Source organism: Vipera berus (assembly GCF_964194415.1).
Source record: "Vipera berus genome assembly, chromosome: 2".
NCBI classification, from domain to species: domain Eukaryota; kingdom Metazoa; phylum Chordata; class Lepidosauria; order Squamata; family Viperidae; genus Vipera; species Vipera berus.
In genome coordinates this window covers 166,969,831-166,997,126 of record NC_138203.1, presented here as the reverse complement: position 1 = coordinate 166,997,126, position 27,296 = coordinate 166,969,831, and the positions used below count along the sequence as shown (strand labels likewise).

The 27,296-nt window shown below is 40.6% G+C and overlaps 1 protein-coding gene across 1 annotated transcript in view; it reads left to right on the top strand.

Annotated features, from left to right (window-relative positions):
* CACNA1G (calcium voltage-gated channel subunit alpha1 G) overlaps positions 1-27,296 on the top strand; it is a gene marked incomplete at its 5' end in the record, with an annotated part of 457,316 nt that overhangs the window by 333,784 nt on the left and 96,236 nt on the right. The window contains 2 exons of the mRNA XM_081320681.1: positions 14,432-14,532; positions 18,692-18,815. Coding sequence (XP_081176807.1) covers positions 14,432-14,532; positions 18,692-18,815 — 225 coding nt within the window. The remainder of the gene's footprint in view (positions 1-14,431; positions 14,533-18,691; positions 18,816-27,296) is intronic.

Genomic DNA, 27,296 nt, shown 5'->3' with positions numbered 1-27,296 from the left:
GCAACTAGAGAGATTGTACATGACACCCATTAGAAAGGAACACGGTCTTTGGGTGCTCTGACGGTGTGAAATGTAACTATTGAAGTAACAGTCTGTAGAAATCCTCCCTTGTGTAGCCCTGACTCCTGGAATGGCAAGCAAGGACTGCATGATAGCATCATGCTAGATAATGATAGTAACTTAATTAGCCTCAAAAACAATTAAGGCTTGATGAAATTGAATTCAATCTGTCAAACTCCAATTCTGCAACATCACATTTAAAAAATAGTGAAGGTGAGCAGGCATACCAGCTTTAAGTAGAGAAAATGAGTGGACTGGAAGACCAAGGACCAAGGTAGATATACCGTTAATTATGCGCTTTCATAATGCATAACAAAAACAGTATGCACTAATGTTTTTGTTAGGTAAATATAGACTAAGCGGATTTTCTAGGAAGGACTCCATTGGTAACAGTAAGTGGCATCCTTTAAAGACTGTTCAGGCTTCCCTTCATTTCCAGTTTATATTGCAAGGTTAACAAATACACTGTAATTGTGCCAAATCTAGTATGCCCCTGAAATATTCAGTAGCTGATTTTTTTCAGTATTGTCATTTTTTAAATATTGGACTTCTCTTCATCACTTGGTGGAGCAGCCCTAAAGGAAAAGATACTCAAATGCCACGATGTGTTTACACCTACAAATATCAGCACTGTGCAAGCTACAAGGCTAATATTTGCTCCACCTATTGCTAGTCTATAACACATTTATCGACTGATTGCTGATAGTTGATCCTAAAAGGCTGAATCTATTCACTACTTCAGGATCTTCATTGTCTATTCTGTGGGTGGTTGTTCTACCAGTTGTCATTTGTTTGTATTGTTCATTGTATTGTCATTGTTCACTGTGTTCCTTTAATATTATTATTAGGACTTACAGATTCTCTTTCAGCTACATTTTCAGCTATCATTGTAGTATCATCAGCATAGAGCGGGTTATAGATTTTTCTTCTAAATATTTTATAACTACATGAATTTCTCTCAGTCCATCTTCCCTTAATACACATTTGGCATATTGGTTGAATAAATAAGAGGAGAGTTTACGGCCTTGTCTCACTCCTTTGCCAACCTGGAGCTAGTCTGTTATGCCTGTACTGTAGCTGCCCAGCCAGAAAAGTTGGTTGGTTGTTTGGACTGATGGATCAATCAACTGAATATTCTTGCTTAAAAATCATCATAATGTTGCACAAAGTGTGAAAAAATAATGGAATGACAAGAAGTTAATAATAAAACGGTTGAAAACATTAAAACAACAAAACACTAAACTTATAAGGCCAAATTAAAAAAAATGTTTTGAAACCTTTTTTGGAAACAATGAGTGTGAGGTAATTTTAAATATACTACAGTTTGAGTGCAATATGGGGGGGAAAATGAGAGGCCTTTTCCTATAATTTAATAGCAACATATGTTAATAATAAGACAAATAGTCCCTTAATTTGTAATACTATAAACCATTAAAACAGTTAAAATTAAAACCGTTATCTTGAATAAAGCAAAAGTAATCAGTGTGGATCTTTCAATATTGATATAATATCTCCAAATCACACACTCAAGTGCAATATTTTGTGCATCTAACCATCTGCTGTTCAGAGTTAGCCCTTTTAAGTACATGATAATCATGTAGATATGATCGAACTAGGATTTAAAGACAAATCAGTCAAAATCAAGCTAGTACACTAAGTATAGCTGTTCAAATACAATCCTTTCTGTTTCACTCTCCTAGAAAATCAACAAGAGTAAAATATCAAGGACACTCTCACGCTAGGAACCTGATCTTTTAGGATTGCAAAATTTCTGGAACAGCTTCACTCCCATAATTTGTATGCTTACCTTTCTTCTGACCAGAAGCAGTTCTGCTTTGTTTAGTACATTTATAGTCAGAGAAATTTAAATACGCCTACTCAGTGGAAACTCTGAAGGCTTAAAAAAATATATCCCTATTTGTCAATAACAGGTGGCCGTCAAGTTACCTCCATACATTCAGCAATTGTTTGAAGTTTCAACAGGTCCTTTGCGTTCCAGTATTGCAGCACTCTCACAAACATGCTTTTGCAAGCTGGGCACTCAGCACCTGGATCAAAATTATGACATCGTGCAGTCACATGATATGGAATGGGACAACTCACCGCAGCCAACTTGCTGCAGGCAACTCGTATGGGAAAATACACCACAGGACAATTTAACAATTCAATTTAGTTATTTAAAGTAAATTAAAAAATAATTTTATTTTTGCCATTCACATTTCATTCGGTCACTCATTCGGCATCCTTTCTTTAATGATTTTATTCCACCATTTCTTTGATATTACTGTAACTCTTCTCCCACAGCGAGTGGTCCTGTGGAAAAGTTGGGTGTGGCGAGTTGTCATAGACCCCATGTGATATGATTTCTGACGTTCCCTGCCAGCTTCTGACAGGCAAAGTTAATGACTTCTGACTTCTGGCAGAAGTCAGAAATCGAGATCCTCGCTTTACGACAGCTTCTCAGACTGCCATTACTAAGTGGTGTAGTTGTGATGTCACACTTTACAACCTCATCACTTAGCAATGACAGTTTTGGTCCCAATTTGTTCACCATCTGTATAAGTAGAATGTGCCTTTAAGTCAGTATTTAATTCCCACCTGAACAAATTTCTGCCATTTTCTTGGCAAGGTGTTTTTTTTGCCAATTCCTTTTACTTAAGGCTGAGAGGGGGTGACTGGCCCAGGGTAACCCAGTGGCTTCATGCCAAAGGCAGGACTAGAACTCAGGATCTCCTGTTTTCTGGCCTGATTCCTTAGCCACTATACCAAATTGGCTCCTATATATGTAATACACCAGTTGATATTTTTAAAAATGAAGCAGGTTGCACCATCGGCCAAATGTTCTTTTTGGGGGATACATATGTTCAGTCTTGGCTTGCATTGCTAAATTTCAGCTTCTCTTCACAATATTTACTATCTTAAATGCATTTATTGCTGTGTTTTCTTCTCCTACATCTTTATTCATGCTGACCAGGTGTGTCTTCTGAAGTAGATGAGATTTGAATAAAATAACTGAGCCATCGCTTTGAACATAATGTGAACTCTAGAAGCAATCAAGCTGATTGTAAGCAAGCTAGCACTTCTAGTCTTCCCAAGGAGAGAAACTGAAATTATACTGCGGCACTCTTGTTCCACTGATGTTTCTCAAATATACTGGATACCAGTGTCTATAATCCTCAACCAACACAGGCACTGAATATTATAAACAACAATAAACTGCAAGTGATGGAACACATAGTCCAATATATCCAGAGAACTCCAGGTTGGGAGAACTGAGTCTGAAGAACTTTTTAAAAAACATGCAAAATATTGTATCTGAACAGGTACCAATATGTTACTCAGGAGAGTCCAAACATACACAAACATCATCTCTTATAGACAAAACAAATGTTATCTCATTTAGCCTTTTAATGGTTTGACCACATAGTTAACTATCTTTATCTATTAAATCCCCTTCATGGATTACTGCCTTGTCATGACGAAGGGGCTTGTGTGATTCAATGAAGCTATGAGCTATGCCGTGCAGGACCACCCAAGATGGACAGGTCATAGCAGAGAGTTCTGACAAAATGTGATCCACTGGAGAAGAAAATGGCAACCCACTCCAGTATATTTGCCATGAAAACCCTATGGACAGTACCAAAAGGCAAAACGATATGATGCTGGAAGATGAGCCCCTCAGGTCGGATGGTGTCCAATATGCTGCTGGGGAAGAGCAGAGGGCTAGTACTAGTAGCGCCAGAAAGAATGAAGCGACTGGGCCAAAGTTGAAAGGATGCTCAGCTGTGGATGTATCTGGTGGTGAAAGGAAAGTCTGATGCTGTAAAGATTTTTTTTCCATAGGAACCTGGAATGTAAGATCCATGAATCAAGGCAAGCTGGACATGATCAAACAAGAGATGACAAGACTGAACATCAACATCTTAGAAATCAGCGAACTAAAATGGACAGGAATGGGTGAATTTAATTCAGATGACCATCAGGTATACTACTGCGGGCAAGAATCCCTCAGAAGAAATGGAGTAGCCTTCATAGTCAATAAAAGAAAAGGAAAAGCAATACTGGAATACAATACCCAAAATGACAGAATGATCTCAGTTCGAATCCAAGGCAAACGATTCAATATCACAGTAGTGCAAGTCTATGCCCCAACCACCAGTGCTGAAGAGGATGAAATTGATCAGTTCTATGAAGCCTTACAGCACCTTATAGAACTAACACCAAAAAATGATGTCCTTATCATCATGGGGGATTGGAATACTAAAGTAGGAAACCAAAAGTAAAAGAAATGCAAGAAAGCAAAATGGCTGTCTGAGGAAGCTTTGCAAATAGCTGAGTAAAGGAGGGAAGTGAAAGGCAAGGGAGAAAAAGAAAAATATGTCCAATTGAATGCAGAATTCCAGAGAATAGCTAGAAGAGATAAGAATGCCTTCTTAAATGAACAGTCCAAAGAAATAGAAGAAAACAATAGAATAGGGAGGACCAGAGATCTCTTCAAGAAAATTGGAGAGATAAAGGGAACGTTAAATGCAAAAATGGGCATGATAAAGAACCAAAATGGCAGGGACCTAACAGAGGCAGAAGAGATTAAGAAGAGGTGGCAAAATTACACAGAAGAACTATACAAGAATGAGCTTAACGTCCCTGATAACCACAATGAGGAGGTCTCTGACCTCGAGCCAGACATCCTAGAATGTGAAGTGAAATGGGCCTTAGGAAAGCTGAGCAACAACAGAGCTAGTGGAGGAGAGAGTATTTCAGCTGAGCTATTCAAAATCTTAAAAGATGAAGCAGTAAAAGTGCTACACTCAATTTGCCAGCAAATTTGGAAAACTCAACAGTGGCCACAGGATTGGAAAAAATCAGTTTACATTCCAATTCCAAAGAAAGGCAGTGCCAAAGAATGTTCAAGCTATCGCACAATTGCACTCATTTCACATGCTAGTAAAGTTATGCTTAAAATCCTACAAGCTAGATTCCAGCAGTATGTGGATCAAGAACTACCAGAAGTACAGGCAGGATTTCGAAGAGGTAGAGGAACTAGAGATCAAATTGCCAAGATACGCTGGATCATGGAGAAAGCTAGGAAGTTGCAGAAAAACATCTACTTCTGCTTCATTGACTATGCTAAAGCCTTTGATTGTGTGGATCACAACAAACTGTGGCAAGTTCTTAAAGAGATGGGAGTACCAGACCATCTTATTTGTCTCTTGAGAAACCTATATGCGGGTCAAGAAGCAACAGTGAGAACTGGAAACGGAACCACTGATTGGTTCAAAATTGGGAAAGGAGTCCGGCAAGGCTGTATACTGTCGCACTGCCTATTTAACTTATATGCAGAGCACATCATAAGAAAGGCAAGGCTAGATGAATCAAAAGTTGGAATTAAGATTGCCGGGAGAAATATCAGCAACCTAAGATATGCAGATGATACCACTCTAATGGCAGAAAGTGAAGAGGAACTAAAGAGCCTCTTGTTGCGGGTGAAGAGGAGTGCAAAAGTTGGGTTGAAACTTAACATTAAGAAAACTAAGATCATGGCATCCGGCCCTCTCAATTCCTGGCAAATAGATGGGGAAGAAATGGAGGTAGTGACAGATTTTATTTTCCTGGGCTCCAAGATGGGGACTGCAGCCAAGTAATTAAAAGACGCTTGCTCCTGGGGAGGAAAGCCATGGCAAATCAAATACTTTGGCCACCTAATGAGAAGGAAGGACTCACTGGAGAAGAGCCTAATGCTGGGAAAGATTGAGGGCAATAGAAGAAGGGGACGACAGAGAATGAGGTGGCTGGATGGAGTCACTGAAGCAATAGGCGTGAGCTTAAATAGACTCCAGAAGATGGTAGAGGACAGGAAGGCCTGGAGGAATGTTGTCCATGGGGTCGCGATGGGTCGGACATGACTTAGCAGCTGACAACAACAAAAACAACAAAAATAAACAACAGTAGTAGATGGGGAAGAAATGGAGGTAGTGACAGATTTTATTTTCCTGGGCTCCAAGATCACCACAGATGGGGACTGTAGCCAAGAAATTAAAAGACGCTTGCTCCTGGGGAGAAAAGCAATGGCAAATCTAGACAGCACACTAAAAAGCAGAGACCTCACCCTGCCAACAAAAGTGCGTATAGTCAAGGCTATGGTCTTTCCAGTTGTAATGTATGGCAGTGAAAGTTGGACCATAAGAAAGGCTGAGCACCAAAGAATTGAAGCCTTTGAACTATGGTGCTGGAGAAGACTCCTGCGAGTCCCTTGGTCTGCAAGGCGATCAAACCGGTCAGTCCTAGAGGAGATCAACCCTGAGTGCTCTTTAGAAGGCCAGAAGTTGAAAGTCAGATACCATTTAGGACTCCAGAAAATGGTAGAGGACCGGAAGGCCTGGAGGAACATTGGCCATGGGGTCGCGATAGGTCAGAAACGACTTCACTGCTAACAACAAAGCTAAATAAATTAAATAAACCCAAACCATCACTGACATGAAAATTGGACAAAAGATAAAATATAAAAGATGGTTCTAGACCACTGATTAGTTTTAACTTAACTACAGAGTTTTCTTCATGTAATGCTTTGAATAAAAGGTCTGGTGGACATTGGGGAATCAGGTGCTCCACAGTAGATGCAAACCTTGTTTGGGTAGGGCAGAACTTAAACTGTGTTCTATGGCAATCACAGGTTTAGTCAGTAGACCAAATACTGCATATTTTTTGCTATGGAGCAAAGAAGCAAAAGACAAGGATATACTCTATTTATTCATACAGTATAATCAGAACAGTTCATATTTGAGTTGACAAGTAATGTTCTTATACCAAAATACTGTTCATCCCCAAGCACTTTCATCACAGTGCTCATTTTATTTATTTGTTTGTTTATATCCCACTTTTGTTATTTTTATAAACAACTCAAGGCAGTAAGCATATTCAATACTCCTACTTCTGCCTCTTTTCTACACAACAACAATCTTGTGAGATGAGTAGGAATGAGAAAGAGTGACTGGCTCAAAGCCGCAAGCCAGTTTCCGTGCCTAAGGCCAGACTAGAACCCATAGTTTCCTTGTTTCTGGAGTAGCACTTTAACCACTAGATCAAACTGGCTTATTGTTCTGTTCAATATCTAGGGCTAAAAGGTTTTAAACTGAGCTCATAGTATATACTAGTTCACTTCTACTATATGCACAGATCTTGGATTTATTGCGAAGTATCCAAAAAAACACAGTTTTGCTTATTTTTAAGAAATGTTGGAATTCATTGGGGATGGGGGGCTGCTTCTGGTATTTGAGGACAACATGGTCCATTCCGTCTGATGACTTTCGTGTGTATTTGCAACTTCCTGTTATAGAAGTCCCTAAATAGTAAATACTTTGTAAGGAAAAAACACAAGAAAAGGAGTCAGTTGATGTGGAGAAATGCTACATAAGTAACAATATTGTTATAACCAACTATCACTGGGATATAGGTACATTTCTTTCTTATAATCTAACTGCCCTCTCTAATCAGATGCCTTGCAGCCATTACGCTTCTGAATTATGTTTAGATTTGCCATCACTGAAAGGCACTGGGTGGAGGACAATAAGAAGTTGAGGGTCAACATCTAAACATCTACACCAAAAGGGAGTTCCTATCTCATTAGACAGAACTGATCAACAAATGATTTCTATTAATTTAGCTTATATATCCAAACCCAACAGTTGCCCCAGGGACTTCTGATATTGTCTGGAGATGGTTCAAGTATTGACACAGAGAGAGAAAACGTATCCTTTAGCCTGACATTTAAAACAGTATCCTTCTTTTAAAATAATTGCAGTACTGTATACATTTTTGCACTGGGATTTGTCCTACTGTAACAGAGATTTTTTTTAATGAAGTCCCTCTAGCATTGATGGCCCTAGAGCAAAATACATGAACTTTAATAATGGGAATGTTTACCTTTAGTGTTCATATACTGCTAATATAATATCCACCTGCCAGGGAAAGCTTATGGACATGTTTTGGTCATACAAGTCATTGACTTTGGCTGTTATTGACCATGACACTTTGTGCTATTGTTTTTCTAGTCATCTGTTTGCAATAGGATCCTCTTTTAGCAAGGAAAGGTCTGTCTGTGCATGATGGGTTTACATTTTGTTGCTTCCCAGTAGTGCAAATGCCCAACTGGACTATGGAAAAAGGATTAAACCCAAATTAACATGCATTTAGTAATTGGAATCATAATGCTTAGAAACCAAATTTCATGTGAAATTCCACGAAGAACCTGAAGCTTGCTTTTTTTATATACAATCTGTATAATTGAGCAGTTGCTATTCATTTGTTAGAAATTGCATTTGTGGGCACAGCAGCAATAAAGACCAAAATTTATTGTACAGGACTTCTCTTCCAATTTGCCTAATTATCTAACATGAACTACAGCTACGGTATCTTAATGCATGGTACAGGTCCACCCTGCTTTCCCACCATGCAGCTTGGGAGAGATAACATATAGGTCTGACTTTAATTGGCAAACTGTTCATATATTCCCAATGACTAGAAATATATTTAATTTGAAATGTAGTCATTTGTTTCCAACAATGCATGCTCACTGAGGTTTGAATAATAAGCAACAAGAGAGCTGTCAGGTTTTTCAGAGCTGAAGAAAAGAATAGTTTTCTAGCTTGTAGCTAATATTTTAATGCTTAGAATTTTATAATTTTAAATTTACATTTGCCACCTTGGGAATCTTTTTGATTTGTTTTGTCTCACTTGGCTTAATTTGCTTTCCAGCAGACTGTGATTTTACATCATAGTGACTTGACCCATATAATAACACAAGAAATTCAAGCTTTGTTGATTTTTTTTTCTTCCCTGGTGCTTTTGGGCAATGTCTGTCTCTGAGAAAATATTCCTTTGTAAACTCTATGTTGGCCTTATAACCAGGTGACATATTTTGATTCAGCTACATTTGTCTCCTAAAATTCTGCCAGAAGTATTGAATTAGTCACATGCCTGAGCTTATACCTGAAAGCTGGACTTCATAATAAAGGTAAAGGTAAAGGTTCCCCCGCACATGCGTGCTAGTCGTTTCCGACTCTAGGGGCCGGTGCTCATCTCCATTTCAAAGCCGAAGAGCCAGCGCTTGTCCGAGGACGTCTCCGTGGTCATGTGGCCAGCATGACTAGATGCCAAAGGCCGTGCGCTGTTACCTTCCCACCGTAGTGGTCCCTATTTTTCTACTTGCATTTTTACGTGCTTTCGAACTGCTAGGTTGGCAGAAGCTGGGACAAGTAACAGGCGCTCACTCTGTTACGCGACACTCGGGATTTGACCCACCAAACTGCCGACCATCTGATTGACAAGCTCAGCGTCCTAACCCACTGAGCCACCGTGTCCCTTGTATCAACCATATGCACTATTATTCATATTGCACCACCATGCAAGATGTATTTCTTCAGAAATAAATTCAGTGCAGTTCAATGTGGGTTGTTGTTGTTGTTAGCTGCGAAGTCGTGTCCGACCCATCGCGACCCTATGGACAACATTCCTCCAGGCCTTCCTGTCCTCTACCATCTTCTGGAGTCCATTTAAGCTCACGCCTACTGCTTCAGTGACTCCATCCAGCCACCTCATTCTCTGTCGTCCCCTTCTTCTATTGCCCTCGATCTTTCCCAGCATTAGGCTCTTCTCCAGTGAGTCCTTCCTTCTCATTAGGTGGCCAAAGTACTTGAGTTTTAGCTTCAGGATCTGGCCTTCTAAAGAGCAGTCAGGGTTGATCTCCTCTAGGACTGACCGGTTTGATCGCCTTGCAGTCCAAGGGACTCGCAGGAGTCTTCTCCAGCACCATAGTTCAAAGGCCTCAATTCTTTGGCGCTCAGCCTTTCTTATGGTCCAACTTTCACTGCCATACATTGCAACTGGGAAGACCATAGCCTTGACTATACGCACTTTTGTTGACAGGGTGATGTCTCTGCTTTTTAGTGTGCTGTCTAGATTTGCCATGGCTTTCCTCCCCAGGAGCAAGCGTCTTTTAATTTCTTGGCTACAGTCCCCATCTGCAGTGATCTTGGAGCCCAGGAAAATAAAATCTGTCACTACCTCCATTTCTTCCCCATCTATTTGCCAGGAATTGAGAGGGCCAGATGCCATGATCTTGGTTTTCTTAATGTTAAGTTTCAACCCAACTTTTGCACTCTCCTTCTTCACCCGCAACAAGAGGCTCTTTAGTTCTTCTTCACTTTCTGCCATTAGAGTGGTATCATCTGCGTATCTAAGGTTGTTGATATTTCTTCCGGCAATCTTAATTCCAACTTTTGATTCATCTAGCCCTGCCTTTCTCATGATGTGCTCTGCATATAAGTTAAATAGGCAGGGCGACAGTATACAGCCTTGCCGGACTCCTTTCCCAATTTTGAACCAATCAGTGGTTCCATGTCCAGTTCTCACTGTTGCTTCTTGACCCGCATATAGGTTTCTCAAGAGACAAATAAGATGGTCTGGTACTCCCATCTCTTTAAGAACTTGCCACAGTTTGTTATGATCCACACAATCAAAGGCTTTAGCATAGTCAATGAAGCAGAAGTAGATGTTTTTCTGGAACTCCCTAGCTTTCTCCATGATCCAGCGTATGTTGGCAATTTGATCTCTAGTTCCTCTGCCTCTTCGAAATCCTGCCTGTACTTCTGGTAGTTCTCGATCCACATACTGCTGAAGTCTAGCTTGTAGGATTTTAAGCATGACTTTACTAGCACGAGAAATGAGTGCAATGGTGCGATAGTTTGAACATTCTTTGGCACTGCCTTTCTTTGGAATTGGAATGTAAACTGATCTTTTCCAATCCTGTGGCCACTGTTGAGTTTTCCAAATTTGCTGGCAAATTGAGTGTAGCACTTTTACTGCACTGTCTTTTAAGATTTTGAATAGCTCAGCTGGAATACTGTCACCTCCACTAGCTTTGTTGTTGCTCAGCTTTTCTAAGGCCCAGTTCACTTCACATTCTAGGATGTCTGGCTCGAGGTCAGTGACCACCTCATTGTGGTTATCAGGGACATTAAGCTCATTCTTGTATAGTTCTTCTGTGTAATTTTGCCACCTCTTCTTAATCTCTTCTGCCTCTGTTAGGTCCCTGCCATTTTGGTCCTTTATCATGCCCATTTTTGCATTAAACGTTCCCTTCATCTGTCCAATTTTCTTGAAAAGATCTCTGGTCCTCCCTATTCTATTGTTTTCTTCTATTTCTTTGCACTGTTCATTTAAGAAGGCATTCTTATCTCTTCTAGCTATTCTCTGGAATTCTGCATTCAATTGGGCATATGTATGTTTTTCTCCCTTGCCTTTCGCTTCCCTCCTTTCCTTAGCTATTTGCAAAGCTTCCTCAGACAGCCATTTTGCTTTCTTGCATTTCTTTTTCTTTGGGATGGTTTTGGTTGCTACCTGTTGTACAATGTCGCGAACCTCTGTCCATAGTTCTTCAGGCACTCTGTCTATCAGATCTAATTCCTTAAATCTATTTGTCACCTCTACTGTATATTCAACAGGGATATGATTTAATTCATACCTGAGTGGCCTAGTGCTTTTCCCTACTTTCTTCAGTTTAAGCTTAAACTTTGCAAGGAGAAGCTCATGGTCTGAGCCACAGTCAGCTCCTGGTCTTGTTTTTACTGACTGTATAGAGCTTCTCCATCTTTGGCTGCAGAGCATATAGTCAATCTGATTTCTGTGTTGACCGTCTGGTGATGTCCATGTGTAGAGCCGTCTCTTGGGTTGTTGGAAAAGAGTGTTTGCTATGACCATCGTATTCTCTTGACAAAATTATATCAGCCTGTGCCCTGCTTCATTTTGTACTCCAAGGCCAAACTTGCCTGTTATTCCAGTTATCTTTTGGCTTCCTACTTTAGCATTCCAATCCCCCATGATGATAAGGACATCATTTTTTGGTGTTAGTTCTATAAGGTGCTGTAGGGCTTCATAGAACCGGTCAATTTCATCCTCTTCAGCACTGGTGGTTGGGGCATAGACTTGGACTACTGTGATATTGAATGGTTTGCCTTGGATTCGAACTGAGATCATTCTGTCATTTTGAGGATTGTATCCCAGTATTGCTTTTCCTACTCTTTTATTGACTATGAAGGCTACTCCATTTCTTCTGAGGGATTCTTGCCCGCAGTAGTATACCTGATGGTCATCTGAATTAAATTCACCCATTCCTGTCCATTTTAGTTCGCTGATACCTAAGATGTCAATGTTCAGTCTTGTCATTTCTTGTTTGACCACGTCCAGCTTTCCTTGATTCATGGATCTTACATTCCAGGTTCCTATGGAGAAAAAATCTTTACAGCATCGGACTTTCCTTTCACCACCAGACACATCCACAGCTGAGCGTCCTTTCGGCTTTGGCCCAGTCGCTTCATTCTTTCTGGCGCTACTAGTACTAGCCCTCTGCTCTTCCCCAGTAGCATATTGGACGCCTTCTGACCTGAGGGGCTCATCTTCCAGCGTCATATCGTTTTGCCTTTTGGTACTGTCCATAGGGTTTTCATGGCAAAGATACTGGAGTGGGTTGCCATTTCCTTCTCCAGTGGATCACGTTTTGTCAGAACTCTCGGCTATGACCTGTCCGTCTTGGGTGGCCCTGCACGGCATAGCTCATAGCTTCATTGAATTACGCAAGCCCCTTCGCCACGACAAGGCAGTAATCCATGAAGGGGTCAATGTGGGTTACATTTAGTTAAAGTGGCTCTCGGAGTATCATAGAATTGCTAAAAGCCCAGGGAGACCAGCAATCCCATCTTCAGAAGCTGCACTCACTCTGTTACACGGCACTCGGGATTCGACCCGCCAAACTGCCGATCTTCTGATCAACAAGCTCAGCGTCCTAACCCACTGAGCCACCATGTCCCTTTCATAATATAGAGAGCTTTTTGAGGTAAAAGAGAATTGAAATATTATTCATTTCAGGATATTATTTGACATTGCTTAATTTTTGCCTGTATAGTATGCACAGGTTGCTTTTTTACTGTAGGATTGGTGCTGGAAAATTTATCCCAATGTATCTCTTTCTGTGATAATGCAGGTAGCAGCAGAAACCCTACACTCACCCTTCCATACCCCTGGAGACAATCTGACTTGTTGTTTTTTCTTGGTGTAAAGCCATTGTGGCTTTTTAAACCAACCACCCCTCCAAAATGCGTGGTATGGAAACTTAGCTTCTGTTTGTTTGTTTGCTTCCTGTCAGAGTGAAATCTCCTTTTAGAGGATTGATGCCCTCTTAAAGAGAAATAGACTCCCTTACCTCTGCAGTATGGTGGATGGCCTCATTCTAGGATTTTCCAGGAAGCAAATGTGAGGGGAGTGGCTTCATTTTATGCCAATTGGGGAAATTTTTACAGTCATAGCTGGCCACCTGCAATTGCAACACAATTGTCTCATTGTGCCCGTAGCTGTATAAAATAGCTTTTATCCGTGGGCTGTTAGGCTTTTAAATGGGACATAATCTCTGTGAACTTATGCAGAATTGACTTGGGAGGCCGGTGTGTGGTGTAGTTGGTTCACATGGTGTGGTAGGATGGAGGGTTTGTTGTCACTGTGTGTTGGGGGGAGAGAGCACGGGGGGGAGGCTCAGCTAATCTCAATGTACACATGTTGTACTTTGACAATAAAGGTTTATTATTTATAAGCTGTTAAACCTGTGTATTTTACATATATTTTCTTCCTTCCCTGTATGGAGTGGAAAAGGATACCCATTATTTGCTTCCATTCCACACCATTTTGGTCTCATAAAAATACTACAGGTAGTCCTCAACTTACAACCACAACTGAGCCCAAAATTTCTGTTGCTAAGACATTTGTTAAGTGATTTTTTTGCCCCATTTTACTACCGTTCTTGTCACAGTTCTTAAGTGAATGTTTAGCTGTTAAGTTAGTGACATGGTTGTCAAGTGAGTCTGGCTCCCCCTTCGACTTTACTTGTCAGAAGGTTGCAAAAGGTGATCACATGACCCTGGGACAGTGCAACCGTCATAAATATGAACCAGTTACCAAGTGTCTTAATTTTGATTAGGTGACCAGGGGGATGCTGGTTGCAAGTGTGAAAAATGGCCATAAGTCACTTTTTTCAGTGCTGTTGTAATTTTGAACGGTCACTAAATGAGCTGTTGTAAATCAAGGTCTATCTGTATAAAGGATTGAAAAGTAGCTTTGTTTGTTTTAGTCCATGGTTTACAACCTAGATGTCCCAGTCAGAGATGATCTCCGGCTTGAGGACCAGCAAAATATATTCAGGACTGGGGGCAGAAGAACGGAAATTAGAGAACCAAATGAACTCTTCACTGGTCTGCTGTCTGGTTTTCAGATCCTGGTGTTCAATGTAGAATGACTGACTTCCCAATGACTTTCTCTCTTTCTCTTTAAGAGTAAAAAGGATCGCATGAAGGCTTGGATAAGGGCACACCTTCCTTCCTGGTGCAAGGAGAGAGATTCCTGGTCTGTCTACATCTTTGCTCCTCAATCTAAGTAAGGCAACCCATATTTGACTGGTGGAAGTATGTTGGAACATGCTGGGCTTAATGTTTGCTGAGAGTAGCAATCACAACATTCCTGCAGAATTCTCAGAGGCCAAAATGGCGAAAGAAGCCTTCTTATCTAAAAGATTGGCATCAGTATTCACAAGTTCTGTCTGCATCTAATATTTCTGAGAAGACAATTAATATATGTTATAATCTATAAATCATAACACAGACGGATTTAGGGGAAAATTATAACCCAGTCAAAAGCCATGTGATTGGCATGCCAAAAGTCCTGATATGATATTTCCATTTTAAAGAAGTATCTAGTATGAAGTAATGGAGGAATGATCCTGAAGAACTGCTGCCAATTTAGAGAAGCGCAAAGTTTCCAGACAATTATGTCATAGTGTAAAATAGTATATCATGGTAGTAGCAGCAATAACTATTAAATTATTTCTCTGCTCAGCTGCTCATCAGTTTTCACCTCACCTACCATCCATGGCCCCTAAAATCCTTCCTTAGTGTGCCAACATTACCCTTGTCTTATAAAGCCTTCCCACCAGCAATATCAATATTATATGAAGGTAATGTAGTATTGCTACACAAATTCAAATTTTTTTATTACACTTTGGAAGGAATCAGAAACTTTCTGGATCCTGGGGGATTTGTCTACTGCTAAAACTTCCCAATTTCAAATAGTAGTTACCATCCTTCTAGCACTAGTTATTTGACCCAGATAGTTGGGGAAAGGAGTGGAGTGCAGAATCAATCCCAAGCGTCTCTAGCTAGTGCTGGAAATTCCTATCTGAAACCATGGAGAACAGCAGGCAGTCAACACAGACAAAGTATACGTAATCAAACTTATAGCCTCAACTCAAATTTCAATGGGAAAACTCTGAGCATCCTTTGTTGTTAGTTGCGAAGTCATGTCCGGCCCATCGCGACCCCATGGACAATGTTCCTGCAGGCCTTCCTGTCCTCTACCATCTTCTGGAGTCCATTTAAGCTCACACCTACTGCTTCAGTGACTCCATCCAGCCACCTAAGCTAAAATCCAAAACCACTAGGGAATTCCTGGAAGCTTAGCATTCTGACAAATCAGCCATCAATAGAGCTTAGCAAAAACCTAAAATGGAAACAAAAAAGACCATCTCCTTCAGCAACCAGATAAGCTGGAATTAACAAGAGACAAACAAGCAGAGAACCCTAATAAAGGAACTACTGGGAAAAAACCCCACCCCCAACCAATGCTACAGTACTGTATTGTAAGCTACTGTATATAAACAGGGAGCAAGCCCCACACTTACCCGGCACTGATGATGTTACCTAGTCAGATAATGAGATGTCTGCAAGCAAACAACTAAACTCAGAGAGCACGAAAGATTCCACAGTTCAGTCCTGAGCTACATATATTCTTTTCTGTTATAACCAAATTTAATATAAGACAGTTTTTAAACTTTTCCTGGAGAACAAACACTTTGCTGAAAATTTCTGCTAGAATCTGTTTACATTAAATGTACACAGTTTCTCTCACGGTCTCCCTCACATACATACAGTATATAGCCATAAAAATTAACACCAAATGGATCCCCAAAATATCTTCATCATAAGCTAATGTCAGAGTAAATTGGGCATAACATTTTGAACAGAGTAGCTCCAGCAATTTTGTGTCCCTAGGTCACTATAAAATGTTTTTATGTCCTTTGGATTATAAAATTATGGGAGGGGGATCTTTTCCTGGATCACATGAGGCTTCCATAAATATGCCTCAAAGTAATTACAAAATTAACAAATGTTTGAAATGCTAATCTACCTTATTACTTCATAAAATGTCACACTTAAAAGAAATGTAAAGTCCAGCTAAATGAATAATCCATCATTCCCCTCTCCAATGTTAAAGCAGGTGGACCCAAATTAGAATAAACTACTGTATATTGAGAGAGAGTAGGGATATTTTCTTAGTTGTAATTTCCTTCCCTCAAATTGCTGTTTGCTTGACTGAGAAATTGTCCAGGTTCCTATGACCTTTACCTCTTTTCTGGTTCTTTCAGCTGAACTTTTGCCAACCTGGTGTCTTCCAGATGTATTGGGAGGACAGCTCCCAGAATTCCAAGTTAGTATGAGTGTAAACACATCTGGAAGACACCAGCATGAGCAGGACTGGTTTAACTTTTAGAGGCTACTAGGAAAAAAAGGAACTTACATCAAAGCTTTAATTTGGCCTTTCCCAACCCATTTCCTTCCCAATATGCTGGGACTCTATTCTCAGAATTCTCGTCAAATAGTGCCAACAGTTTCAAGAGCGGTTTCCTCTCAGAACAAGTGAGAATGCTTTTCCTCTAGGGCTCAACCACCTTCCCCATCTCTTTATAAGCGTGATTAATTTAATCTCCAGTAGTTCTGCGGGTTAAAGGAAAAACTTGGCAAGATCTTTTGAGGGGAGCCCTCACACACAGTTTTGAGTTCTCCATCTTCCAGTTCCCTCTTGTTTCCCCTCCTAACCATTCTTTCTTCTCCCAGCCTATTCTTTACAGGTAGTTTTTGACTGACCACCATAACTGAGTCCAAAATTGCCATTGCTAAACAAAACAGTTGTTAAGTGAACAGTGCCCCCTTTTTTGCCACAGTTGTTAAGTGAATCACTGCAGTTGTTCAGTGCTTCATGTGACTGTTAAATTAATCTGGCTTCCCTCGTTGACTTTGCTTGTTGGAGGACAACTGGGAAGGCTACAGATGGTGATCGCATGACACACACACCCCCAGGACACTGCAGCCGTCATAAATATATGGCAGTTGCCAAGTGGTCCGAATTTTAATCATGTGACCTTTGGGTATTGCTATAGTTGTACGTGTGAAAGCCAGTCATAAGTCACTTTTTCCAGTGCCATTGTAACTTCAAATGGTCCCTAAATGAATGGTTGTAAGTCAAGAACTACCTGTATTGTTTCTTCTCCCTCCCCCCTCTTTTGAACAAATCATTTTTTTTCTTCCTTCCTTGATTATCTACAACAAACAAAACTATAGTTACAGCCAACACCTTTTTGTAATTTTTTGAAGGTCAGGATAGGGATGAACTTGGGGAATGTTTGAGGCCGAGGAACTCAGAATCTTTGCCAGTCGTTGAATCTAAGGAAGCTCTTCCCACCCATCCCTTTAATTGCAAGATGGCAAGCATGAACCACTGGCTTTTATAAAAAGAACCATGTTGCCCATCAGGAGTGAGTCAACGATTCCAACAGATCCCAAACAGAACCACAGAAGAAACTAATTAACCAGCTCCAGCCTTCAGTGAAGTCCAACTGCAAGGAAGCTAGGCCAGAAGGCTGAATCCTGTAGGGAACACTGGGCAGCCTGCTCTCCATATGCCTATTTTACCTCACAAAAGTCATTCATCCATTCCTTCCTCATGACATGTGAGCAGTATCTCACCATTTGGGAAAGACAGGTAGTATAGGTCAAGACCAATTTGGGTGATGATTTTCTTTAGATAACTTGCATGCAGGAGATAGAAGAGGAGGGAAAAGACAGATGAGGGTTGTCCCTGTCAAGAAAAGTCTGTTTCCATATATATATATATATATATATATATATATATATATATATATATATATATATATATATATATATATATATATATATATATATATATATATATATATATATATATATATATATATATATATATAAAAGGTAAAGGTAAAGGTTCCCCCGCACATGCGTGCTAGTCGTTTCCGACTCTAGGGGCCGGTGCTCATCTCCGTTTCAAAGCCGAAGAGCCAGCGCTTGTCTCAGGACGTCTCCGTGGTCATGTGGCCGGCATGACTAGACGCCAAAGGCGCACGAAACGCTGTTACCTTCCCACCATAGTGGTCCCTATTTTTCTACTTGCCTTTTTACGTGCTTTCGAACTGCTAGGTTGGCAGAAGCTGGGACGAGTAACAGGTGCTCACTCTGTTACGCGGCACTCGGGATTCGATCCGCCAAACTGCCGACCTTCTGATCGACAAGCTCAGCGTCCTAACCCACTGAGCCACCGCGTCCCTTTATATATATATATATATATATAAAACAGGAAAGAAAAGGTAGTCCAATAGGATTGTTTCTCTGCTTTCCACAGGTTTCATTCTACAGCAGCTTCCAGTGACCTCTCTTCCTCTTCCCTTTAGATTCCGTATCATATGCAATAAAATCATTTCCCACAAGATGTTTGATCACATCGTCTTGGTCATCATTTTCCTGAACTGTATCACCATTGCAATGGAGCGTCCTAAAATTGAGCCCCACAGTGCTGTGAGTAAACTCTATCACTTCCCAATTAACCTAGCCACTTTGTCGTGCTGGATTTATGTGGGACTTTTGTCAATATTTGTTCTTTCTATTGGTTTATTTTATCAACAGAAGGTAGAACTCAGAGGCCATGGAAGGGAATAAATGGAGTGAAATTAAATTACCCTGATGTGTGTGCTAAGAGATAGTCCAGACAAAAGATTAGAGCAGATGTGTGTGGCAGCTGTCTCAGCGTACCCTTTCTGTTTGATTACTGTCAAGGTTTGATCATTCTGCCTCCCCAATCCCATTGAACTGAACATTTCTTATAGTTCTTAGAAACATGTGATGTATAAGCCAGTGCTTTTAAAATGACACAATAAGAAGGATTAGTGAAAAGCTACCTAAAGGGGTAGTTTAGTTAAGGTAGTGCTTCTCAAACTTTTTTTTTCATTACCCAAAAAAGCTTAACAGAAGGTCCTTTTCACTCAGAAAGTCCGGGAGACATGATAGCAGTGTTCCAGTATCTGAGGGGCTGCCAAAAGGCAGAGGGGCCAGGTTGTTCACCAAAGCACCAGAGGGAAGGATGAGAAGCAATGGTTGGAAACTGATCAAAGAGAGAAGCAACCTGGAATTAAGGAGAAACTTCCTGACAGTGAAGACAATCAACCAGTGGAACAGCTTTCCTCCAGAAATCGTGGGTGCTCCATCACTGGAGATTTTCAAGAAGAGAATGGACGGTCACCTGTCTGGGATGGTATAGGTTCTCCTGCTTGAGCAGGGGGCTGGACTAGAAGAACTCCAAGGACCCTTCCAAATTCTGTTCTATTCTATTCTATTCTATTCTATTCTATACAAAGTTTTTGACTTATGACAACAACTGAGCCTAAAATTTCCATTGTTAAGCAAGACAGTTGTTAAGTGAGTTTTGCCCCATTTTACGACCTTTCTTGCTACTGTCATTAAGTGAATCGCTGTAATTAATTTAGTAACATGGGTGTTTAATGAATCTGGCTTCTTCATTGACTTTGCTTGTCAGAAAGTTACAAAAGGTGATTACATGATCCCGGGACACTGCAACCATCATAAATACATGCCGGATGCAGTGATCACTGACCACCAGGATGCTGCAGTGGTTGTTAGTGGGGAAAATGGTCATAAGTCACTTTTTTCACTGCTGCTGTAACATTGAATGGCAGTAAACAAATGGTTGTAAGGCAAGGACTACTTCTATTTAAATGGTCCTATTGTGCTTGGGTAACAGGTTTGTGTGTGGTTATCCCCCCCCAAAAAAAAGGCACTTTTATCCAGTTTGGGCTAAGGCATCAGGTTAGAAACCAGGTGACTGTGAATTCTGGTCCTACCTTAGGCACAAAGGCAGTTAGGAGACCTTCTGCCAGTCATTCTCTCTAAGCCCTAAGAAGTAGGAAATGGTAACCCACTTCTGAAAAACTTTGTCAAAAAAACTGCAGGGTCTTGTCCAAGCAGTCACCAGGAATCAAAAGCACACCCATTTATAGAGAAAAAACATGCTCTACATTGTTTTTTCAACCAAAGTGCAACATGCAACTGTTCTCTTGGAAACTGCGTAGGATGCATAGTCCCATAGAACTGATAAAGAAATGAATGCAAATGCCCTTGTATATTCTTCAGGAGATTAGAGAAGGTTAGAGATTTAAACCTGATTCAAAGCTGGCCCCTTTTCCTCTTTTGCAATACAGAGCTTTGAGCAAGTATTATGGGGTCACGAAAGCAAGAACACAGGCAGTGCTAGTACTGTATCCAAGCAACATCAGCATCTTGACTTGCTAAGTAGGCTCTCCAGCTAAATCCAAGCAATAGTGTTCAATTCCGTGGCAAAACTGGCTCCAGTCCCCATCCTGGCGGAATTTGTTGATCTGCCATGGAGCCCTAGCAACGTAGTTGTGCATCTGTCCATTATGGATGCACAGTTAGCCTCCAAGGGAGATTTAATTTAAGTGGAAATTCTATTGCAAGTGCTGCTTTTAATCCCTGCTGTTAGACTAGGGGTGTTGGCTACAAATGAAGCTCAGGCCTCATCTGTTTGTAATTGTCTAGTTTGGGGGTTGGGGTGTGTGGGGGGTGGCTTTTAAGTGTGTATTATTAATTCCAGCAAGCAATGTTCCTTGTCCAACAGTGTGGAAGGAAGGAAAAAAGGGTTTTTGCTATTCTTAATTTTGCCCTGGCCAAACTGCCTCTATTCTACTTTGTTGTAGCCAAGAACAACAACATCTATATGTTAAAGACATCAAGATTTCCTCTTTTTTGGCAGACAGAGGGGAGATGCATCCTTTTCCTCAGAGCAGAAATAGCTTACTTGATATAATAATGCTGTCTGTCATGATTTTCATCAATAAATATTCAAAACCTTTTCTTCCTCTCTCTCTCTTTTTGCTCTAGTGCTGGTTTTGGTTCTTTGTCTGCACTTGCATTCCAGTGTGGCAAGGGAGGAGGAGAAGAGAATGATCCCTTTTGTCGTTCTTTTTCTTCATTTGTCTCTATCTCAGTACTGATATGAACAAAGGTCTTTATTTTGGTTCTCTGTCGGGTTTGTTTTGCTAGATTTGCATAATTTCTTATCCAAGCCAGATCTTCCAAGCAGTCAAGGGCCAACCAGATAACCCTCATTAATCTGTTATTCTGTGATTTCATATTAATTTATTGTTGCCTGGAAATGCAACTGTTTACTTGAGCATAGATCCAGAGTTTCGTGGGGCTTACTTTCCTGTAAGTTTAGGGGTACCAATTTAATAATATGCAAAACAAAGAGAAAATGTATTCATTTCAGGCAGCATAAATCATTTGGCTCCTTATGAATAAAGAAAAACTGATGTTAAATGCATATTTGGCAAAAAAAATTTAAGAAACATGGAATACAAAATTTAAAAAAAGAATTAAACAATAAATGTAATAGATACATGACAATTTAACTCAATAAAAGCCAAATTTAAAAAAAAGCATAGTCAGTCCAGACCCGCTTGTTGGAATAACCAACTCTTCAGGTCACAGTGGAAAGACCAAAGGTCTTTAGGATAATTAGGATAATGAAGCAATTTTATTTAAAATTATGTAGGGTCATATTTTGAATAAATATGTCAGGTTACTCAGGGCTATGATTAAGAAAGTTTTATAATCTTGGATATTTTAAGACAGTGCTGTGATTTTGTTATGGTCTGTACTTTAAATAAACTGGCTGACTGAGCAAAACCGTGCCACACCTTCATGCTCATTCTACTTTGAGGAAAAGTAGGCCTTGGTACCAATACATCAAACTGTTTTTCCAACTGGGAGCTGTGTATTAAAATGGAATTACTTGCAGTCAGTAACTAGAAGCAGATGCAGGCTCTCCATTTCAGGAAAATGGGAACAATAACAAGAGAGACATTATTATGAAAATAAAATGTTATGCTCGCTTGCTTAAGAGCAAGCCTTCTTGCAATGAATGGAACTTGTTTTTGAAGACAGATGTATGCATTCGGAGTCTTGCATCCTTTGCTGTTGACTCGTACTATTGTCTGTTCTACTGTAGACTATTTCTTGCAGAAGGAATGATGTTTCATTGATTCCTAAAGCATGCCTTCCTACCTTAGCGACTGAATTTGCCAGTTCTAACAGAATAGCAGAAGGTACCTTGCAGGTCTTCTAATCCAACCCCTTGCTCAAGGAGGAGACCCTGTACCATTCCAGACAAATGGCTGGATCAGGTGGCTGGAGAATTCTGGGAGTTGAAATCCACATATCTTAAGTCATCAAGTTCAAGAAATACTGATCTAAAGGATAGTTTCTTTAAACATCACTATTAGGAAGCATTGTTTTAACTACTTTTGCTTATTTTTGTTGTTTTTGTTGTTGTCAGCTGCGAAGTCATGTCCAACCCATCGCGACCCCATGGACAACGTTCCTCCAGGCCTTCCTGTCCTCGACCATCTTCTGGAGTCTATTTAAGCTCACGCCTATTGCGCCTATTGAGGTGACTCCATCCAGCCACCTCATTCGCTGTCATCCCCTTCTTCGATTGCCCTCAATCGTTCCCAGCATTAGGCTCTTCTCCAGTGAGTCCTTCCTTCTCATTAGGTGGCCAAAGTATTTGATTTGCCATGGCTTTCCTCTCCAGGAGCAAGCGTCTTTTAATTTCTTGGCTGCAGTCCCCGTCTGCAATGCTCTTGGAGCCCAGGAAAATAAAATCTGTCACTACCTCCATTTCTTCCCCATCTATTTGCCAGGAATTGAGAGGGCCGGATGCCATGATCTTGGTTTTCTTAATGTTAAGTTTCTGCCCAACTTTTGCACTCTCCTTCTTCACCCGCAACAAGAGGCTCTTTAGTTCTTCTTCACTTTCTGCCATTAGAGTGGTATCATCTGCATATCTTAGGTTGTTGATATTTCTTCCGGCAATCTTAATTCCAACTTTTGATTCATCTAGCCCTGCCTTTCTCATGATGTGCTCTGCATATAAGTTAAATAGGCAGGGCAACAGTATACAGGCTTGCCAGACTCGTTTCCCAATTTTGAACCAATCAGTGGTTCCGTGTCCAGTTCTCACTGTTGCTTCTTGACCCACATATAGGTTTCTCAAGAGATAAATAAGATCAGACGTGTCAAACACAAGGCCCGGGGGCCGGATCCGGCCCGCGAAGTGGTTTCATGTGGCCCGCGAAGCCATCCTGGAAACAGTGAGGGAACGGCCCCCATTGCCTTGTCCCTGGCCCAGAGACCCTCCTTCTGCCAGAGACCCTCAGATCTGTCCCACTCCTGCCCGGGCCCCCATAGGCACCCTTGATGCAAACGATGTAGAGCTGGCCACGCCCACCCAGTAGGCCATACGCACTCTAGCCACACCCACCCAGTAGGCCACGCCCACCCAGGCCATACCCACCCGGCCCCCTGAGGGCAACAGCAATGCTGATGTGGCCCTCAATGAAATTGAGTTTGACACCCCTGAATAAGATGGTCTGGTACTCCCATCTCTTTAAGAACTTGCCACAGTTTGTTGTGATCCACACAATCAAATGCTTTAGCATAGTCAATGAAGCAGAAGTAGATGTTTTTCTGCAGCTCCCTAGCTTTCTCCATGATCCAGTGTATCTTGGCAATTTGATCTCTAGTTCCTCTACCTCTTCAAAATCCTGCCTGTACTTCTGGTAGTTCTCGATCCACATACTGCTGGAGTCTAGCTTATAGGATTTTAAGCATAACTTTACTAGCATGTGAAATGAGTGCAATGGTGCGATAGTTTGAACATTCTTTGGCACTGCCTTTCTTTGGAATTGGAATGTAAACTGATCTTTTCCAATCCTGTGGCCACTGTTGAGTTTTCCACATTTGCTGGCAAATTGAGTGTAGCACTTCTACTGCATCGTCTTTTAAGATTTTGAATAGCTCAGCTGGAATACTCTCTCCTCCACTAGCTCTGTTGTTGCTCAGCTTTCCTAAGGCCCATTTCACTTCACATTCTAGGATGTCTGGCTCGAGGTCAGTGACCACCTCATTGTGGTTATCAGGGACGTTAAGCTCATTCTTGTATAGTTCTTCTGTGTAATTTTGCCACCTCTTCTTAATCTCTTCTGCCTCTGTTAGGTCCCTGCCATTTTGGTTCTTTATCATGCCCATTTTTGCATGAAACGTTCCGTTTATCTCTCCAATTTTCTTGAAGAGATCTCTGGTCCTCCCTATTCTATTGTTTTCTTCTATTTCTTTGCACTGTTCATTTAAGAAGGCATTCTTATCTCTTCTAGCTATTCTCTGGAATTCTGCATTCAATTGGACATATCTTTCTTTTTCTCCCTTGCCTTTCGCTTCCCTCCTTCCCTCAGCTATTTGCAAAGCTTCCTCAGACAGTCATTTTGCTTTCTTGCATTTCTTTTTCTTTCTTTTTTAAAAGTTTTATTGATTTTTAATATTTACATGTACATGTATTTATGAAACAAGATGGTGGTTGTGTAATTAAAATAAGAAATAGCCATTTGTAAATAGGTCAGGTTACATCAACAGAGATGCCCTCTCTAATTCGCACGAACCGGAAGCCCTTGCATTTCTTTTTCTTTGGGATGGTTTTAGTTGCTACCTCTTGTACAATGTTTCGAACCTCCGTCCATAGTTCTTCAGGCACTCTGTCTATCAGATCTAATTCCTTAAATCTATTTGTCACCTCTACTGTATATTCAACAGGGATATGATTTAATTCATACGTGAGTGGCCTAGTGCTTTTCCCTACTTTCTTCAGTTTAAGCCTAAACTTTGCAATGAGGAGCTCGTGGTCTGAGCCACAGTCAGCTCCTGGTCTTGTTTTTACTGACTGTATAGAGCTTCTCCATCTTTGGCTGCAGAGCACATAGTCAATCTGATTTCTGTGTTGACCGTCTGGTGATGTCCATGTGTAGAGCCATCTCTTGGGTTATTGGAAAAGTGTGTTTGCTATGACCATCGTATTCTCTTGACAAAATTCTATCAGCCTGTGTCCTGCTTCATTTTGTACTCCAAGGCCAAACTTGCCTGTTATTCCGGTTATCTTTTGGCTTCCTAGTTTAGCATTCCAATCCCCCATGATGATAAGGACATTATTTTCTGGTGTTAGTTCTATAAGGTGCTGTAGGGCTTCATGGAACCGGTCAATTACATCCTCTTCAGCACTGGTGGTTGGGGCATAGACTTGAACTACTGTGATATTGAATGGCTTGCCTTGGATTCGAACTGAGATCATTCTGTCATTTTGGGAATTGTATCCCAGTATTGCTTTTCCTTTTCTTTTATTGACTATGAAGGCTACTCCATTTCTTCTGAGGGATTCTTGCCCGCAGTAGTATACCTGATGGTCATCTCAATTAAATTCACCCATTCCTGCCCATTTTAGTTTGCTGATTCCTAAGATGTTGATGTTCAGTCTTGTCATCTCTTGTTTGACCACGTCCAACTTTCCTTGATTCATGGATATTACATTCCAGGTTCCTATGGAGAAAAAATCTTTACAGCATCGGACTTTCCTTTCACCACCAGATACATCCACAGCTAAGCATCCTTTCGGCTTCGGCTTCATTTCGACTTCATTCTTTCTGGCACTACTAGTACTAGCCCTCTGCTCTTCCCCAGTAGCATATTGGATGCCTTCTGACCTGAGGGGCTCATCTTCCAGCATCATATCGTTTTGCGTTTTGGTACTGTCCATAGAGTTTTCATGGCAAAGATACTGGAGTGGGTTGCCATTTCCTTCTCCAGTGGATCATGTTTTGTCAGAACTCTCTGCTATGACCTGTCCATCTTGGGTGGCCCTGCATGGCATAGCTCATAACTTCATTGAATTACACAAGTCCCTTTGCCACAACAAGGCAGTAATCCATGAAGGGGATTTTTATTTTATTTTTGTTAGAGCCATTCAATTTATCCATAATAGTGTTGTCCAGAAGATTATAAGGCAGCTAATAATTTTGGTTAAGATAGTCAGTCTGATGCTATCCAGACATCATGGACTACATTATCCATAGGCCAGCAGGAGTTTGTGGGTATTATCGTTCATATGAAGACACCAGATGCCTTATCTCTGGGATGAACTGTGAATTGTCAGGATGTTTTTGGCTCTTCATTTCAGTAAAATGAGAAGAATAACAACAGAGACTTTATTATGAAAACGAATTTGCTATATGTATTGTAAGACATCTTGCATGTTTATAGTAACATGTAACATAAAAGTTATACTAACTGGAAGCTCACCACCTGTTCAATCAAGCTGTCTCTGGTGCCATAAATAGCCCTTTGGCACTGTCTTCCTCTTTAAACACTAAAATCTTGAGTGGAGCTAATTACCCACTAATACTGAGGTGACTAAGAAGGAAATATAAAACTTAGTTCAAAGTGACAGGCATCATAGAGAAAGAATGAGGTTTTGTTCACTTAAAAAGGGTTACTGGAATAAATAAGAGTTTGACCGCCTGTTCAGAGCTTGTTAACTGGATTTATAATTGTTTTGAAACTCACATTGCATCTGCTTATATTTTTGCTTCGGCTGTATAATTCCCTTGCAGTTTGTAAATTAATGTAGCACTATTGTTCTTTTATTTACTGATGAAAGGAGCAACATTGGCAAGAATTCTCACCACAATTCTATTTCTGAACCACCCACTGCTTTTAAATAAAGGTAGAAAATACATTTTACTTTAGCTGAAAGAATGGTGCTTGTGCATCTTAATTAATGTGAATCTGAAAATTATTATGACCCTTCTTGGCCCACACAGTTAACACAGGAGACAGCACGGTTCACAACAGGTACTGTACATCAAAATAGCTATTGTACAAGTAGTCCTTGACTTACAATCATTTGTTTAAGAACTGTTCAAACTTATGTGCTGAAAAAAGTGACTTATGACCAGTCCTCACACTTATGACCATTGCAGAATCCCTGAAGTTACGTGATTAAAAATCAGGTGCTTGGCAAGTGTATTTAGAATGGTTGCAGTGTCCTGACCACTATTGACAGTCTTTCCAGGGTGCTTC